This window comes from Trachemys scripta, chromosome 2, assembly GCF_013100865.1.
Source record: "Trachemys scripta elegans isolate TJP31775 chromosome 2, CAS_Tse_1.0, whole genome shotgun sequence".
Lineage (NCBI taxonomy): Eukaryota > Metazoa > Chordata > Testudines > Emydidae > Trachemys > Trachemys scripta.
The window spans coordinates 186,920,098-186,939,001 of NC_048299.1; the positions used below are offsets into that span (position 1 = coordinate 186,920,098).

At 37.6% G+C, this 18,904-nt stretch overlaps 1 protein-coding gene across 11 annotated transcripts in view; it reads left to right on the plus strand.

The window, feature by feature from the left end:
• The window catches only part of NETO1 (neuropilin and tolloid like 1), an 88,504-nt gene that overhangs the window by 11,217 nt on the left and 58,383 nt on the right, over window positions 1–18,904 (plus strand). For all 11 annotated transcript variants that reach the window (XR_004644688.1, XR_004644687.1, XR_004644689.1 and 8 more), the window contains exon 4: window positions 8,831–9,079. Coding sequence is in view for 8 of the 11 variants with exons in the window: in XM_034762526.1 (XP_034618417.1) it covers window positions 8,831–9,079 (249 nt within the window). In the remaining 3 variants the exon portion in view is untranslated. The remainder of the gene's footprint in view (window positions 1–8,830; window positions 9,080–18,904) is intronic.

Below are 18,904 nucleotides of genomic sequence, written 5' to 3' on the forward strand. Positions count from 1 at the left end.
TAACTCACTAGCGAATAATGACTACAATGCAATTATGTAAACTCACTTGGGGAACTGACTGTATCTAAAATCAGTACCATCACATTAAGAGACCCTAGAATAAAAAGAAATTAAAATCCTTTGACTCATCATGGAAGCTTCTTAAACATACAATAACTGAATCATGGAAGGTATACATAAAAAGGGTAGCAAGAAGGCAAGATTCAAAACCAACCCAATGCAGCTGAACAAAAAAGTATGTGTGTGAAAGGAGCTTATTCAACCCAAACAGGTGCCTGTAATTAAAAAAGAATTAATAATAAAAGTAAAGTGATTCCAATAAAAAGGGTTATACGCTATGGCAGGTAACATGGGATTTAGAAGAATGAATAGCCAAAGATTTCAAAACAGCTAAGAAATTATGTAAGTTCATTAGAAGCAGGAAGTTTCAAAGAAAGCAATTAAGGGCATTACACACAAACTACATGAATTCTTTCCTTTGCAGCAAAGATACTTGAAAAGATGAGGTCTGGGGAAGGTAATAAAGATTGAGGTACTGTCCGTTTACAGGTGGGTGCAGGAACAAACTGATAAGTCATAAGAATCAGTTTCATGTAAGAATTGAGAAGGCAATCAAGATGCTACAGTCCTATGACTATCTAGATAGATAGAAACATTAGATAAGAATGAAGTAACTGAGGGCCAGATATATAAATCTACTTAAATGCAGATAGGTGTCTAATGGGATTTTGAAAACCACCTAGGATACCACTGATTTCAATGGGGTTAGGCACCTGTCTGCATATTTAGGCACCTACATACTTTAAAAATGTTGACCCAGAGATGCTAATAGTATGCTATCTTATAAAAATCTGCTACCATACTAGGAGACTGAAGGGCAGCAAATGTTGTATCAATATTTTTATTTTTGAAAAATAAGTGAGACAAGGTGTGGGAGGTAATATCTTTTATTGGCCCAACTCCTGTTGGTGCAAGAGACAAGCTTTCATAGAACTCTTCTTAAACCAGGTGGTAGAGAGGATCTTGAGAGCGCCAGACTACTGAGCTTTACTTTACCAGGTAAATTTATTAAAACAAGAATTAGAGAGAATTATAAAATGCCAAGATGAATATGATATGGGGACAAACAAGCATGACTTCTATAAAGGAAAACTGGGCTTCTCAAATCAACTAGAATTCTTCCTGCTCAAGAATCTGTTAAGGAAACTAAGCAGTCATGAAGTAACAGGTTAAGTTCTGTCATAGATTAGAAATTGGCTAAGAGAAAAACAAAAGTAGGTCAGTTTTGAAAATGTAAAAGGTTATTTCACTTCTTTCAGTTACTGTGATACTTATGCTCCTAGAATCTGAGCTTCTTGCATACATTAAGGTATGCATCCTCACCACATCCTTTTGAGGTTTCTTATCCCCATTGGACTGGAGATGAATGGAGGCACAGTGCCATTTCTCAAATTTACAGAGGAAGCTTGTGGAAGAGGTGAGACCAAAGCTCTAGTCTGGTGCCTTACCACAAGACTATCTTTTCTCTGAACAATGGGGTACCCAAAGGATCGGCCATTATTATTTGAATATATTTACAAATGATCTGGAAAATGGGAGTGGACAGTACTGAGACAAAATATGCAGTTTACATAAAATGATTTAGGACAGTCAAAACTGCAGAAGCATGTGGAATTTGAGAAGCATGTAACTAAGATAGGCAAATAGGTTGCAAGATACAGATACCGTGGAATGTAGAGTGTAAGGAATAATTTGAATTCATACACATTACTGGGTTCTAAATTGGATGTAGCTAACTAACAAAACAAAGCACAAACCTAGGTGTCCTTGTATACAGCACACTTAAGTTCTCTCCTTAATGCACAACTGCTGTTTGTTTGTTTTTAAACAAACAAAAACCTGAATATTAGGATGTACATGGAACGAGATGGGGGAAAAAAATTGCTGAGGCCTTATGATGACATTATGGAATATGATAATAAGCTCTCCCCTTCAATGCTGTGGTCAGTCCTGGTCTCGCTCTTTCTCTTGGTCTTAAAAATAAATAAAGAGGCAGGACAAGAACAAGTCAAATGGTGGGCACCACAATGAGTAGAGGAGTGGTAAGATTTCCATAATAAGAGAAACTGAAAAAAATTGTAATTGCTTAGAGAAGAGACAAATAAATGGGGACAGGATAGCACTCTATAAAATAATGGCACAGAAAAAGTACATTGTGTGTTCCTTTTTTACTCTTTCTACAAGACATAAGCATGACAGTCAATGAAACTGAAAGAATACTTTTAAATATCATATTACTCCATGAAACTCCTTGTCACAAGATGTTGAGGGTTTTCAAAACAAAGATTAGACATTGATATGGATAAGAACATTTAAAGTTACATACAGTATATATTAGAGACAAGGTGTGGGTGAGGTAATATCTTTTAATTTTGTCTCTCTAATATCCTGGGAACAGTATGGTTACAAAAACACTGCATATAAGGGAAATGTGTTTGTTTTAAATGAACGAATGGCTGGTAAATTTGGTAATGCCATTTAACCCACATCATGCAGATGACACTGTCTATTCTGTGGAAATCTCTCTAAAGCTTACAAATAGGACGTAGTAATGTAGAATTCCCATACGAGATCCATCTAATTTGGTATCTTGTCTTCAACAGCAGCAACTACCAGAAACTTCAGACAACAGTGCTAGAATCCCTATAATGAATAGTAAGGAATAAAGTGCACGTAGGGGAAGGTTCAAGCTAATCTCTATCTCTGTGGATGATTTATGCCTTTGTATTCAAAGCCCTTATGTGCCTTATACATTGTTATCCTATCTGATGTAACTTGTGACAATGAGTTTCACAGAATAATATATTTAAAAGTATTCTTTCAATTCCAATATAATAATATAATAAATAATACATAAAAATATAATAGGGCAATAAAAACAATAGCACAAATCCTGAAGTCTCTGAGGCAAAATTTCCACTGACTTTAATGGGACTGAGTAAGAGCTTCAGAATTTGTCCTGTTGTACTGAAATGGTATTTCATTTTGCTGTAAAATAGAGTTTCAAAATACTGTAGCTCATCTTAAATGTATGCCACTCTTTTAGCATTTTAAAATTGCTTTGATAAAGAATAGGTGTCCACAATAGGTGCCAATAGTACCTAAATGGGGGAGGGAGGGGGAGTCTGTTAGACAGTTCTTTAATCTAGCTTTCAAAGATGTAACAACATCCAACAGCTGGAAGCTGAAGCCACACAAATTTAGACTAGAAATAGGATGTAATTATTTTAAGAGTCAGGGTAATTAACCATTGGAACAACTAGGGATGTGGTGGTTTCTCCATCACTAGAAATCTTGATTTAAAGTTTGGATGTTTTCTAAAAGAGATTATGGGCTCAATGCAGGAATTTCTGCATGAAGTTCTATGACCTGTGTTATGGAAATCAGACTAGAAGATCAGACCAGTCCCATTTGGCCATAAAATCTAGTGATATGGGCGTGGTCTTGCCTTCTTTAGTGGACAAAGAAAGTTCAGTGTGCTTCTTAATTTCATATTGGGATAGATCCTGCATGTGCATCACACATGCACAACTCCTGTTGGTCAAAATTCACTGCTGGCATATTCAGGAATAACTCCAGTAACTGCACTTGCTTTTGCCAGCAATGAATTTGTCCCATTGATTTCAACAGGAATTGTGCACATGGTACACCTTCAAGAACTAAGTCTTTTACTTGTGTTAAATATATTCTGAGAATGACACAGCCAAACGTTATACAATATATTTCAACTTTTGTGCTAGAAGTGTAGAATATTACTTGTGTATTTAGATCACTTCAATAATTCTCTAATTAAATGTGTATTTATAAATATAAGGAGGAAGTGCCTGGAATCATTTTTATGAACTTGAGAAGAGTTGTCAATTAAATCTTCCAATATATATTTGGGTGTTAATATTGCCTGCATGTTTCATTTATTATCAATAGAAAATTAATGGTAGATCTGTTGGAGGCCATCCATGCTTTCCCAAAGATTATTAACTTTCTTGTATACTCTTTCTTTATATATAAATGGTGTAGGGCTGTCATATTTCACTATACTAAAAACAGTCTGCTTGAATAACAACATAAGTGCATTTACATAGTATATTTCATGGAGTTTCATAATTTAATTTCCCCCCCAAAAAAAGGATCTGAACAACTGGAGATACCAAGGATTAAGCAAATCCATTAGTCCTGCAGCAATTCACATTTCTGAGGGGTAGATGTTTAGATCATTGTCTCATTTCCAGACAATCTGCTAAATTAAACAGATTTTTTTTCTTAACTTTAGTTGTCAGTTACACAGACTTACAGCTGCTCAGAATTAAAACCTTAATTGTGTGTGTTTTGCTGCAACTGTTAGAACTAGTTAGCAACCAATGTCTTTTTTTCCCCAGCAAATGTAAAATCTAAAGACAGCACTTGTGTACGCTAATTAAATTAAAGAGATGACAAGACATGCAAGCATTTTAAGCAATCTTTCCATGGTATTAAAAGTCTCAGAAGAAAGATAATTAGAAGCTTAATAAAGAAGATTTTTAAGATTTGATGAGACACCAGCAGTGTTTTTACTCCCATCTTTTGCCTACACTGTAACTATAGGCAAAATTCCTATGGCCATCAGTGGACTTTACACATGACTGGGAATTCCAAGATTGACCCTCCCAGTAACTAGTACGTTTTCCTGTACATTGTGAGGGAAAGTATCATCTAATAGTTGTGATGGGTCTGTTTGAGAGCAGAAACTGTGTTGCTGTGCAGTAAGCTAGGACACAGAAAGGGCTTCCTAGAAAACCTGCTTGCTATAAGCAAAAAGGAAGTTTTGTAGAAATCATACTCTTGTGTTTGCCCTTCAGTATTTAACCAGAAGTAATGATTTGAGCTGTGGCTTTTTCAATCATCCAGAGCTATTTTCAGGAACATTTGGATCACTTTGTTGCTCAGATGGGATGTAGTCAGCCTGAAACTTTGATCTTTAACTCTAAGCACAGTATCCAAAAAAGGTGATGCATTTAAAAGCAAAATATAATACGGTCTGAAACAGTTAAGGGCCAAATTGTTCTTGGCCTTTGTGTGGCTGGACAGGAGAATGGGACCCCTTCCTAACTTGGCATACCCCCTGCAAGAATTAGGGATAATCACAGTCCTTACAGTTTGGGGTCCACAAAGTGCTGCATCCCAAATAGAGAAAGCGAGGGTGAAAGCTCTGTCCTCCTCTGTACTGGGCTATCTCGTAGGCTGGGCATAATAGGAATAGTAGATGTTCCATCCTTAGAGCAGCCAGTGCATGTTCTGTAACAGAAGAATTCAGCGTGAACACAATGCCTCCCTGAACAAGCCAGGAGGCAATGGGGCCCTGCGCAACCTCTATTCAGAGCTACATACTCAGATAGACAAAACAGTCTAGACTCGGTTTAAAAATAAATAGGAGAGGAAAATAAACAGTAGCAATATTCAAATCCTAAAACCAATATTGATATAAGATTCAGAATGCTGTTGTACAGAGTGAACTAAATGTTGGACTCCTGAGTCAAGCAGAGCTCCCACTGACGCCAATGGGAGTTTTAAAGGAGTCAGGACTGCAGGTCTGATTCTCAGTTACCTTTTACACCACTTTGGCAGTGTAATTTACTTATCAATGACAAAGCAGTATAAAAAGGTCTTGGTGTAAGTCAGAATCCTCCCTGCAGTTTCTCTCACAATACGTTTAATAATCCTTGGAAATCAAACAATGTTTGGTCAAGCATTTGTTTGACTATGAATCATCACTGGCAAGATTTCTTGTAGGATGTATTGGCGTGATGGAGAAAGAGTTTTCTAACATAGGCAGTTTAATTAAAAACAAACAATACATGAAATTAATGTCATGCTCCCAGAAACAAAAGCGGAGGGCCCACATAGAGCCAGATCCTTGTCTTCAGGGGCACTGCCGATTAAGGAAATGTGGCCATGCATGCAGAAGCTCTGTGAAACATGAATAAAGGTGTCAGAACCTGGCCCTACCTGAATTAACAATTCATTGTCTGTTTTTTAAACAAGTTGCAAGAAGTTTAATAGAATTACATATGAATAACATGGATAAAAGATGTTGTTCAAGTTATCAGTGACCATTTTTATTGTGATTTAAAGGCACACCGTCAACTTAAAAATGCCAGGGCCTGATCCTGCAGTCCATAAATGAATTGAGAGTTGGTCTCTAAATATCCCCTTAAATCCAACATTAACATGCAAAATATGGTCCCAATTTTTCAAAGTGCTGATTCCTCTCAGCTGCTCTAGCATAACAGTTAGTTAACAAATATTGATATAAACCCTACCTTATGTGAAGTCAATGGTAAAAAAAGTCTAAACAAAATTAATTAATGATATTTTCAAGTTATTCTGTTCATCACTATAATTGAAAAGATTTTTGTCTTTGACCTTATTCAGAATAGATTAATAAAACTTTCTTTACAAACAATAGATTAAAACATGATTTTGTTTCAATTTTATAGTCTTTGTCATATTCAGATTTTCATTCCCAGGAACTGTGAACGCGGTTCATTTCTAGGTAAAGATATAGGTCTGCTCCTGTTGTTTTCTGCACAGGGGTAATAGGCTGAAAAAAGTGTGCGTGAGTGTATCTATAATTAATAGTTTCCTGATTGTAAATGTCAAATTTGAAGATAGGTAAGTTTTTTCAATTTTAAATAATTTCACAGTAAACATGAAGCACATTTTTAGATGAAAAATTTACGTCAGTATATTTCACCATAAAGAATATTTCTCCTTAAATAACTATAACCTACATATGAACTTTTTTCTCAGATTCTCATATAATTAAGTTCTCATACATTGTGCTATATTTTTTCCTATAGCTGTGCCTCTCCTTTATGAATAGAATAATATCTCAAATCACAAGTGATTCTTATTGAATATTGTTCCTTAGTATGTAGTAATTGTAATTAGCCTGCTTTCTGAAGTGAGTAGTGAGTCTTTCTCAAAAGCTCTCCTTTTTAAATGACTAAAAAGTTGTGTGTTTTTTAGGTTTTGTTTGTGAAACTGTTTTCTAACATTTTCTTGTCACTCCACCATGAACCCTTCCCGTGGATAAAGGGGTGAAAGATACACCAGGATTAGAATCCTGTCTGTACACCTCTACCCCAATATAACGCTGTCCTCAGGAGCCAAAAAATCTTACTGAGTTATAGGTGAAACCGTGTTATATCATACTTGCTTTGATCCACTGGAGTGCGCAGCCCCTCCCCCCCAGCGTGCTGCTTTACTGCGTTATATCCGAATTCGTGTTATATCGGGTCGCGTTATATCGGGGTAGAGGTGTATTTAGTTTCCATACTCAAATTATGCACTAGGCCCAGAATTTGGCTCTAAAGTTCTGATTGTAAAAAGCATGCAAATATCCTTTGGACTTCAATGAGAGTTGTATGTGTAGAATCCAGGACATGACCTAATAAGAGGAACTTAATAAAATTGTCTCAGAAAATGTCTGATAGTACAGGGTTCTCTAATCTAACAGAGGCATAGCAAGATCCAGTAGTTGGAAATCAAAGCTGGAGAAATTCAAATTGAAAACAAGGCACACATTTTTAACTGTAAGGGTAATTAACACTTGGGAAAACTCAACTAAATGGATTCTCCATTACTTGCAATCTTTGATTTTAAAAAGTCTTTCTAAGAGAGATGCTGTAGTTCAACCACAATCTATTGGACTTCATGTGCAAATTACTGGGTGAAATTCTCTTGTCTTTGTTTTACAGGAGGTCAGACTAGATCAGGAGTCGGCAACATTTGGCACACAGCTCGCCAGGGTAAGCACCCTGCTGACGCGTCAGGTTCGGCCGATCGCGGCCCCCACTGGCCGCGGTTTGCTGTCCCGGGCCAATGAGGGAGTCGAGAAACCGCGGCCAGCACATCCCTCGCCCACGCCACTTCCCGCCGCCCCCATTGGCCCAGGACGGTGAACCGCGGCGAGTGGGGGCCGCGATCGGCCGAACCTGCCCCATCAGCAGGTAAATAAACTGGCCCGGCCCGCCAGGGTGCTTACCCTGGCAAGCCGCACACCAAACGTTGCTGACTAGATGATCAAAATGATCTGTACTGGCCATAAAAAGCTATGAATTTAGTATCTCTTCAATACTTTGATTAAGTGACCATTTTAAAGTATCTTCAAGGTTTCCAGTAGCATATTGTTTAAGGTAACTAATTTTCTTGCTCTTTGGGTGGTTTCATAAATGATGTTTCTCTGTATTTAAGGTTATGTTTCAAATAAAATGGTAAAATTATTTAAGGCCAAATTTTGTTGTAGGATTTATACACAGGCCTCTCATTGACTTCAGCGCATCTGGGGACAGAATTTGTCTTTAGTTTATACTCTAGTTCTGGAAAAGGAATTCCTCATCTTCATAAGCACTGAAAAAATAAGTAGATCTTCCTTAAGTTGTCGGAAGAGACATTTTCACCCATTAATTGAATTCCTTCAGAACTTCTCTGTGAACGAACTATTGCCAAGTCATAATTTGCTTTTCTACATAGATGGTTTTCTTAGCTTACTTAAGAAATAGTGTTGGAAATGCTTTTTCAAAGGAAAAGAATAGGCATGTAAATTAATGTAGTGAAATGTAGTTAGGCTACTGAAGATGTCATAATTTTCAGATACTGACCAGAACCATTGATTTAGAAAAAAAAGGTAATAGTTTATAGAAAAACTAGAATGTATAAATTTATCAAAATTCTGAAAGTAAAAAATTAGCAATTTTTAACTGCACAAATTTTGTTTTCTTTCCCCCTCTAGCTGCCCCTCGACAATGTATTGAGCTACACTTTGATGAAAAATATTCTGTAGAGCCTTCTTGGGAGTGTAAATTTGATCACATTGAAGTGCGAGATGGACCTTTTGGCTTTTCCCCAATCATTGGACGTTTCTGTGGACAGCAAAATCCACCTATGATAAAATCTAGTGGCAGATTCCTGTGGATTAAATTTTTTGCTGATGGTGAGCTGGAATCTATGGGTTTTTCTGCTCGATATAATTTCACACCTGGTGAGTACAAAGCGTTACACTTTTGGCAAAAGGTTTGATTTTTACAGCTTGCTTTGGTGGTAATGTAGAATTGTGACACACTTCAATATTTTTAATGGGAATATATTTTAATTTCAAAGAAAATATATTTTTTTATTTAAACTCCTGATGCCCAGTTTGTTTATCCATTTTGCACAACACACCCAGCTTTTTTCACAAAGGTTATTTTTCAGTACATTTTTTATGATAGCTAGACATCTTGAGCAGAAGGACTTGTATAATTGTAAAACACATTGTTTTCAACAGAATTCTATTATAGGAAATCATTTAAAATCCTTTATCAGGAAGTATACAGTTTATATTTGATCGTTACACTGTTTTGTTTTTCCTTCGAAGTGATCAGCAATAAAAAGTATTTTAATTTAAAAAAAGGAATTCTCAGAAAATTACATCACTGCTTTTTTACTTTGCTTTATTGGAGAGGGACTACCCTATACCTCTGCTTATTAGGGGAGATAACTGGCAAACTGCTGCTTGCATTCCAGAAGGAAGTTTAAGATCCAAAGAATAATGTGTTCAGCTAAGTGTTCCAGCGAAAGATGTTTCCAAATCTCATTTGCAGTTGTACAATTACACTTTCTTTGTCAGTTTGTCTGTTTAATTTATTAGAGTGAAATAAAGATTTCTAGTCATGCTTCCAGTTAAATGTTGCCTCAGATCATTACAATAAAAAAAATTATTTATTTTATTTTTTGGCTTCAGTAGCACTGCACTGCAGTCTTTAGGATTTCATGGCATTCTATAGGGTCTCTGACATATGGAGCAATAACTCATATTTTAGTATAGTTTGATCAGAGAGGTTGTACTTGTAATTATTTATGTAATTTTGTCAATTATGTAACCAATGTTTCAGTTAAATTGTATTGGGTGCAGCAATATTCTTTTAGAACATGAGCAAAATCAGTCCGACACAAATCCTGCTTGCTTCCTTATTCCAGTGGTACCATAGAAGTTAATAGGACTACCTGTGTGTAACTAAAGCAAGCAGGAGTTAACCTCAAAGGGCTCTTACACAGTTTTATTTATCTGAAACAAGTACAAGAGATAACATACAATTAACTGGGTTTCAACTACATATTAAGCGGAAGGATATTGTCTCTTGAAGGGGAAAATGTACCTACAGGACATGAATTTCACATACACAATAGAAGGACTACTTATTGATGTCTGTGGGAAATTCTTCAGTAAGCTGGTGGGCGTATATAGCCATTTGTTTGTTTTTCTATAAACAATTGTGAATGGACAGAACAATATTCCTTTGAAATTTTACTGAAGAGCCACATGTGCTTCTCTCTTAAAAATTGGATTAGCTGTGATCTGTCAGTAACAGAGGCTATGTGGGCTTCTAGCATATTCCCTCACCTCCCTGCTTCAGAAAAAGTACTTAATTCTAGATCTCCATATTCCTCATCTTTCAAAGGAGCTATGGTGCTTTGGTTGAAAGGGATGGTGTTAGCACAATCCACAAACTTATTCCATCTAAAAACTTCCCAACTGAAAAAAAAAAAAAAAAAAAAAAACTATTTCAGGTATCATGTTCTATTCCTCATTCCTCTTCCACTGATGTGAGTTTTTTTCTGACTAAAAATCAATGCCAGTAAATTGCTGTAGCAGCATAAATTACTCCAGACTTCAGGTGGAATAGCTCTTTTTTTGATAGCCTTCTATATGAGCACTTGGAAAAAATAAGCGAGTCTAGGAATACAGGCCATAAATAAAAGTATAATTCATCTGGACACAATTCAGAATAGTGTTGTCGTCTTCCTTACCTTTGATTTGTGTATTTTGAAGGTCAGGGATAGTTAGATCCATAGTCAGTTATAACTTAAAAGAGTGGGATGTAGGGGTTCCCACTCCTATCTTCCTGGATGAAGATGAAGCTACATCTTAGAACTTATATACTGTGTGTGTGTGTGTGTGTGTGTGTGTGTGTGTATATATATATATATATATAATATAAATCAGATCTACCTCATGTTTTTAGCTGGGGGACTGGGACTGAGGAGGGGAAGCAGAGAGAAGCTCATCAGCAACACAGGAGAAGTAGGGTTGAGGATTATAGGTCTTCTATTACCAACTTGGAGAGGTGATTAGGGTGTGATAATACTATGCAACAGGGCTGGCTTCCATGAAAGGTGAATTTTTTTCTCCTTTTCCCCACTTCCGATGTTTGTGTGAGGGATCAGAGCTGGATTTCTCAAGATCTGTAGCCTGAATGTGTGGGTGGGGCATAGGGAGAGGCAATTGGCAGCTCGGCCATAAAGACTGATAACCCCAGGGGAGTGTTAAAGAGGAGCAAAGGGAGGAGTGGCTGGCTCATGTGCCTCTGTAAATTGCACATCTGAGCCTCTAATGTCACTGAAATTATACTCTTCCTGTGCCATAACTGTCTCTGATACTCACTTTTTTTTTTTTACAAAGTAAGGATCAAGGGAAAACTGACAACAAGGCTTGCAAACAAATCAGCAGAAAACAAAGAGATTTAAACAGAGGGACACTTGGAAAACATTGATACATAAAGAGATGTCAGGATTATAATGGACAGCAAATGAGATTGGAGCTTGCATTGTGGTTTGGTGGAAAATGCAATAGATGCAATCAGAGCTTTCAGTGCAGAGGTTTCACGTGATAATGGGAGACTAAAATTCCTCTTTGCATCTGGATTGCCTCAAGAATGCTGCATTCAGTGCTGGGCATCTCAGTACCAAAACAATGCAGACAAATTTGAGGGGCATTTAGAGAACTAAAACAAAGGTGATTATAATGTAGGGACTGATTTATAAAGAAAGATTGAAAGAAGGAACTGTGTTTAACTTGGCTAAATAATAAAAACACAACTGATTATAATTACTTGAAAGTTGTATGCATGAGGAGGGAGAGGAATTGTTTAGGTTGTCTAAAGGGTGTGTAACCAGGCCAAAAGGGATTAAGTTAAGAAAAGAGAAATAGGGCTGAATATCAGGACAAACAAACTTCCTAATGGTAAAATCTATTAGTCTGGGGAAATTATAGAAGCCCCATTAGTTGAGATATTTTAAATCTAGGTTGGATGAAGTACTAGAAAGGAAATGATATAGAACAATCCTGGCGGAGGAATGGATTAATAATTTACTAGTATTGGACCTTTTCTGTCTCCAACTTCTTTGATTCAAGAGAGAGAAAGAGAGAGAGCTGCCCAGGAGGTATTTGGAAACCTAAATTTTTGCACACAGACTCTGCTGTAGCTGTTTAATGTAAAGGTTCCAGTGTAAACTTCAGAAGACTCTTGTGGATTTTATTCATTAACAGTTTTTGCTTTTTTCTTCTTTTTTTTTTTTTGTGGGGAGAGGGTGGTCTGGCATCTTGTGACAAATGATACCATTGTCATACTATTTAAATGGAACTGTAGCTATTTTCTTCTAATTAGTACTCTGAAATTACAAGTATAATGTAAAGCTTTCAGCATGAATAAACTCAGAAATAAGCACACTACAAATATGATGGTACACACAGACCTGCCTGTCTATTTCTCACTACTAACTGAGAGAAATCTTTCAAATTACTGCATTTTGCAAATAAATCTTTTCTAAGAAATAGTAGAAAAGCAAAATGTGGATTAATGAAGTCATATGTACAAACTCCTAGTTTATTTCTTTGTTTTTTACTTTTAAAATTTCAGATATTTGGGCTGAAAAAAAAAGTTACACTGCTTTTCTGTTAAATGTCTTATGACTAAATATTTGAGATAACAGAATGCAAGGTGGTTATACAAATGTTGAAGCATTTTGAGACACGTAAGATATATTTTTTAAATAAATGTACTCATTGCCCACTCTTTCAATTTTATTTTTTAATTCTCTAGCTGTTTTAGTTTAGGCCTACATGGAGCACTGTGAATCTGTGGAGTTCTTCCAAATTCACAAACCAGTGTTTTCACTCTTTTTTAAATTTTTTTGTTTGTTTGCAAAATGTTCATGAAAACTGAATGATAAATGTTGTACTCAATTTTTAGAGCCCTGAGCATGTTGAAGCTGCTATTGTCTGGAAAGGTGTCTCAACTTGTGCATATGTTTTTGGTGGGGTCACCCTGTACAGACTACCCACTGATTTCCTAAAGGGTGGTATTTTAACATGGTCAGACAATCACTGACTACTCCCATTTATGGCTCCCGTTGTACCGTCAAAGCCTTTTCCTCCTTCCATATAGTGTACCTTTTCTGAAATTCTCTCTCATCTATCCTCTGTGTTTGGTTACATCACACAGACCCATTCTCCATCCCGACCTTGGAGCTGCTGTGGCTGTGCACTTCTTTGGACTCATCTTGTTTAGAAAACCTTATTACATTAAGACACATTAATAGCATGATGTTAACTGACTTATCGTTGTCTACAAGGAACAATTAGTTAGCTAACATCTAACATTGTTATAAAACAATGCAATTTCCTAGTATAGACAAAGCCTCTGAGATCTGCAGCCTTCCTGATGCTATAATATAGTTAATTTCACCAACCTAACCTTCCAACATCTCCACAGTTTCTTGCCCAGCTCCTCTCCGCCTCCCCCCCTCTCCCCCCCCCCCCCCCCCCCCCCCCAAGTATGGAATTATGGTTCTCACACTGTTCTCTAGGCCACGGCTAAATACATTGTGGCAGTGACTACAGCACTAAGACAAGCTCCAGCAAATGTCAAGTTACAGCAAAGTAGTCGACCTCACTCCGTACCTTGGGTGAAATCCTGGTCCCATTGAAGTCAATGGCAAAACTCAATCTTCAGTCGAATTTCACCCTTGTGTGCAGCAGGGGCAGGATTTTCACCACCACCTGTCACCACCATTGCACCTTCTATGCCATCTTAGGTAGTTACTCTATATAGTCTTCCTCCATACTGATTTTCAAGTTTGTGTATGTGTATATTTCTTTCGGCTTTTTATTTTTAGTTTTCTCTCTCCATATTTTAGATGTGCCTCTTTCCTTTCTGACTCTAAACCAACCAGGATATTTTTCAGTATGGCCACTGTGGAGTTTTGGGGTTTTTCACAAGGGAACTCAGTCAGGACTTTAGGAAGATCACAATATATAGTTTATATATATTCAGCTCAGTGACTCTGAGTACGGTGTTACTGCTTAGGTGGTTGTCTCAGAACTGCTCACAGCTCCCCCTAATATATCTGTTCAGCTAAGCTGGGTCTAGCTCTTAAAGGGAAATCTTGAGAGCCACTAATTCCAATCAGTTTCTGGAAAAATAAAGAGTCATCACAAAGCCATGCAAACCTGGATGAAACTGTTCATCACCCAAAGGTTCACAATGAGTATGGAAATACGGAAAATGGGTTAAGTGGAACCCAAACATTTTTTTTTTTGAATGTCAGGGACTGCAAATTAGTTCTGATGGGGGGAAAAATGAGTGAATTTGTATTAATCTCATTTTGGAAAGATTTACAGTACTCTAATGCACAGAAATTCAAATGGTTATAAATAGCTTTTTCAGGTTATACATTTGCAGAAGGACAATACACTACCTCAGTGCCATTTAAATCCTGTTTAGAGAGATTGAGGTGCATAGACCTTGTGATGGCTTTCCACAAGGGAGTGAATTTCACTTTGATGAATAAGGCATTTTGTATTTGCATGTTGTAATAAAAATCATGATTCACCTGCAGAGACTTTTCTCCAAGTTCTGTATGAATCACATATTATTCACTGTGTTCTGTAGTGTTGGCCCATATGGGGAGCAACTGCAGAATCAGGTCCTATATCACTGCTTAATGTAGATGATATGTATAGATACAGGGCCTGATCCCGAGATGCCCTTACACAGCCTCATGGCAGCAGACAAAAGCCCACAGGAGAAGCCTCCCTTCTCCTTGTGTAAAAGGGCCTCTCAATACAGCAAGTCCCAGCAGTAGTTGAGTGGTGTTCCCGAAAGTTTAAAGGTCTGGAAGAACTATAAATTCTCCCTGACTTGAGCTGGGTTTAAAAATAAAAACATGGGCATGAAAGCCTCTGTTGCACTCAAACACTAATATAGTAAGTGTTTTAGAAATACCTAAATCAGATAAGGAAGGTCCTCTCATGGATCAGTAACTGGGTATAAGACAGGAAACAAAGGTTAGGAGTAAATAGCAGGGGTCCCCGAAGGATCTGTACTGAGACCAGGGCAATTCAATATATTTAGAAATGATCTGGAAATAGGGGTAAACAGTGAGGTGGCAAAGTCTGCAGACAATACAAAATTACTCAAGATTGTTAAGTCTAGGGTGACCAGACAGTAAGTGTGAAAAATCAGGACGGGGGTGGGGGGTAATAGGAGCCTATATAGGAAAAAGACCCCAAAATTGGGACTGTCCCTAAAAATCGGGACATCTGGTCACCCTAGTTAGGTCCAAAGCTTACTGCAAAGAGTTACAAAGGAATCTCACAAAACTGGGTGAATAGGGAACAAAATAGCAGGTGAAATTCAGTGTTCATTAGGAAAAGGATAGCTAATAAGACAGAAAATATCATAATGCCTCTAAATAAATGCATGGTACACCTGCACCTTGAACACTGTGTGCAGTTCCAGTTGACCTATCTGAAAAAGGATGTATTAGAATTGGAAAAGGTACAGAGAAAGGCAACAAGTATCATTGGGTTGAAAAATGAATTCTATTAGTTCATGGGGGATAAGGCTATCAATGGCTATGCTCTGGATGCCTCTAAGCCTCTGATTCCTGGATACTGGGACTGGACTGGAAGGGATGGATCATTCAGTAATTGCCTTGTTCTGATCATTCCCTCAGAAGCATCTTGCATCTGCCACTGTTGAAAGACAGGATAGTGGACTAGGTGGACCATTGGTCTAATTCAGTATGACCATTTTTCTGTTAAGATTCTTATGATACCCGACTTTTCCCAGAGTTAGGGAGTAGAGTAGAGTTTGGCCTAATATATGGAACCATACTACCATGTTACTAGGTGCTACCTACAAAGGAATAGAATCCCCATTCCTCAGATCAGCAGTCTGACACTTCAAAAGAGAATAACTCTTGAATGAACTCAGAAATACGTCTGAAAACACATCTAGTATCTTCAAAAACATCCAATTTCTAGAATGAGCTGTGTGGGTACAGCAGTGTTCTGTCACTGTTTCAAAATATCATAATACTGCTCACCACATAACTGCTTCCCTCATTTTTGTGTGTTGGGGGGAGGGGGAGAGATACAGGGGGAGGAAGTGGCATCACTTGCATCCTGCTGCATGAATGTCAGTCAAGTGCATAATAGCTAAGTACAGTTTCAAACTAGAGGTGGGCCTGAACCTAAACCCCAGATTTGAACAGCTCAGGGGCTTGTGGTAAGTTTGATTTGTAAATCTGGATACACAGCTTAATGTTGTGGGTTGCTCATCTCTGTTTTAAAACCATGTCTCTCCTGTGCTGTGTCTTCTCATTGACTCTCATTTTGCCCCAATGTTTAATAAGCAAGTAAGAATGGTTTAGCATCAACTGCATGGGAAGCCTGTGCAGTGTGTTTTTTCAGGCTTCTGAAAAAACCTAGTTCTTAATGAGTATTTTCAGAGGCTTAATATGTATTAGCATGGTCACCCCCACTCTAGTTATTAGTTATCGTTCCTGACCTCTCCCCTTCCCCTTTTTAAAAGTTACTTTATTTCTTCTAAGACAATACTTTTAACCTAACATATATTTGGTTAATAGATTCTGAATACTTTTCAAAGTCACTTAGTTACAGTTCACATCACTCCCATATCTGGCAAGTTTTTCTTTTTTCTAATAACCCTTACCAGAACTACTCCAGGATGATTATGTTGTAGTTTCATCCTGGTACTGCTGTGGTGTATGGTAATTCTACACTTGGTGATGTGGATGTCTGCAATGATTCTGCTGGAACTCAGGCAGTTCTTTTTCCTTCCCCACTTATGACTTCTTTAAGAAGTTGAGTTTTCACTCTGATGTCCTGTATCAACAGATATCCCCGATGCCGCAAAGACTGCAAGTAAGGCTTGACAGTTGCCCTTGTACTTCTGACGGTCTATTTTCTACACACATGATTGTGGCCCTTCTGCAGGAGCAAAGGAGGGTAATATCTCTTGCTCATTTTAAGCTGTTGCACTCAATTTTCTTATGGACTGGTTGTCAGGCTGTCCATTTAGAAGACAGTGGTTTTGTATGCCTGCCAAAGATATTTTTTTTTGTATCTCCTTATCTTTCTTCCAGTTATATTAGTAAATCTGGTATTTGCTTAGGTCTGAGTAGCTGAGGTCTTGTGGGACATAAAGACTTTGTTCATGTTTCCATTAGCGTCTGTTCCTCTGTTGATGTATGTGACAGACACATAATCTCCTGCAATATGCTACAAAGATCTTTTTGAATTAGGTTTAGGTATTATTGTGTCAGGATTGCACGTAACCTTTCAAGGTGGGAGATGTGATAGATGTGGAACCTGGGAGTTCAAAAGATTATACAGAAAATGTGCCAGACAAGTATGGACTTTTGGAACAATAAGTGTTAAGTGGATTTTTCTGGGGAATCCCTAGAGAGAGGTTAATGCAACTTCCCCAACTCTGGTTATGCAAGTACCCAGCCTTTTGAAACCATGCCCAGAGGAGTGGGTCATTGTCTGTTGATTACCCGTTACAGAAGGCCAAGATCAAAGCAGTGTAAAGAAATGGCTGATCTGACCACTCTAAGTTCTGGTTCTGGATTTAAGAGGGATGTAACTTGTAACCATAGAAAACACAGCTATGAGGGTTATGAAGGACTAAAACCTACCAGGTTGGAGTTGAGGTAACCTCTGGTGAGATTTTTAGTATGCATGTAGGGTTTTTATTTTCTCTATAATTCTTTGTCTTAGAAATTAATGTACTTCCTTAGAAAGAGCTGTTTGGTAACTTAGAACTGGTCTTAGCCCTCAAAGAGAAAACAAAGCACACGTGCTGGCCTTTTTTTTGGCAATCTGGCTTGCTGGGGTATCACAGCAAGGTGGGGAGCCATGCAGCTTTAAAGTCCCCAGTCAGTGGGAGTGAGACGTGTGTCTCTGTCCAAGAGAAGAGACATCTGGGAGCCAGAAGCCTAAAGTGGGTGCCCCTGGTGGAACATTTTATCAAAATACCGGTGTGATTACCCTGAAACCATGACAGTTTTTAAGATCCAACAAGGATAGCTATGGCTCCTTACTGACATGTTTAGCTTTCTTTGATAAATGTTTCACTTTGAGTAGCTATTCTGGAGTTCCTATTACTCCATGGTTATTTTGAGAAGGACGTGATGTGTGCAAACTGTGGTGAGACTTAGAAAATTTCTAAAACTCCACACCTGAGAATTGGAAGTCTTTTGCCAGCAGTCAAAATTTCTGATTTTCTACATCCTGTTTACAGTGACTTTTATAAAGATAATTGTCACTGCTAGTTGTTTGATAGTGTTGAAATGCCCATGAATTTAGTGTAGTAATCAATTAATAATGTTTGTCAAATTCAGATTTGTTTTCTAAACTTTGCTACATTTTCTCTGGGATTTCATGACCCTACAGTGTGCGTGATTTAAGAATATAGTTATGTGAGCGCTCATCCCAGGGCATCTCTTGTCCTTTCCTTACATTTTTCAATATTTAGATAACTGTTAGTGAGCATTTTTGTTCAGCTTTCTCCTTTTATCAAAATATCGTCCTCACTAATTTATTCATTAAATTGCCTATGTTGGCTCAGTTACTGTCAATGTGACTTAGCTCTTTTGGGGATCCTTACAAAAACCTTTCTGCAAAATGGTTCAACATGAAACACAACTAAATTTGGAAGCAGTAATAGGTATGTGC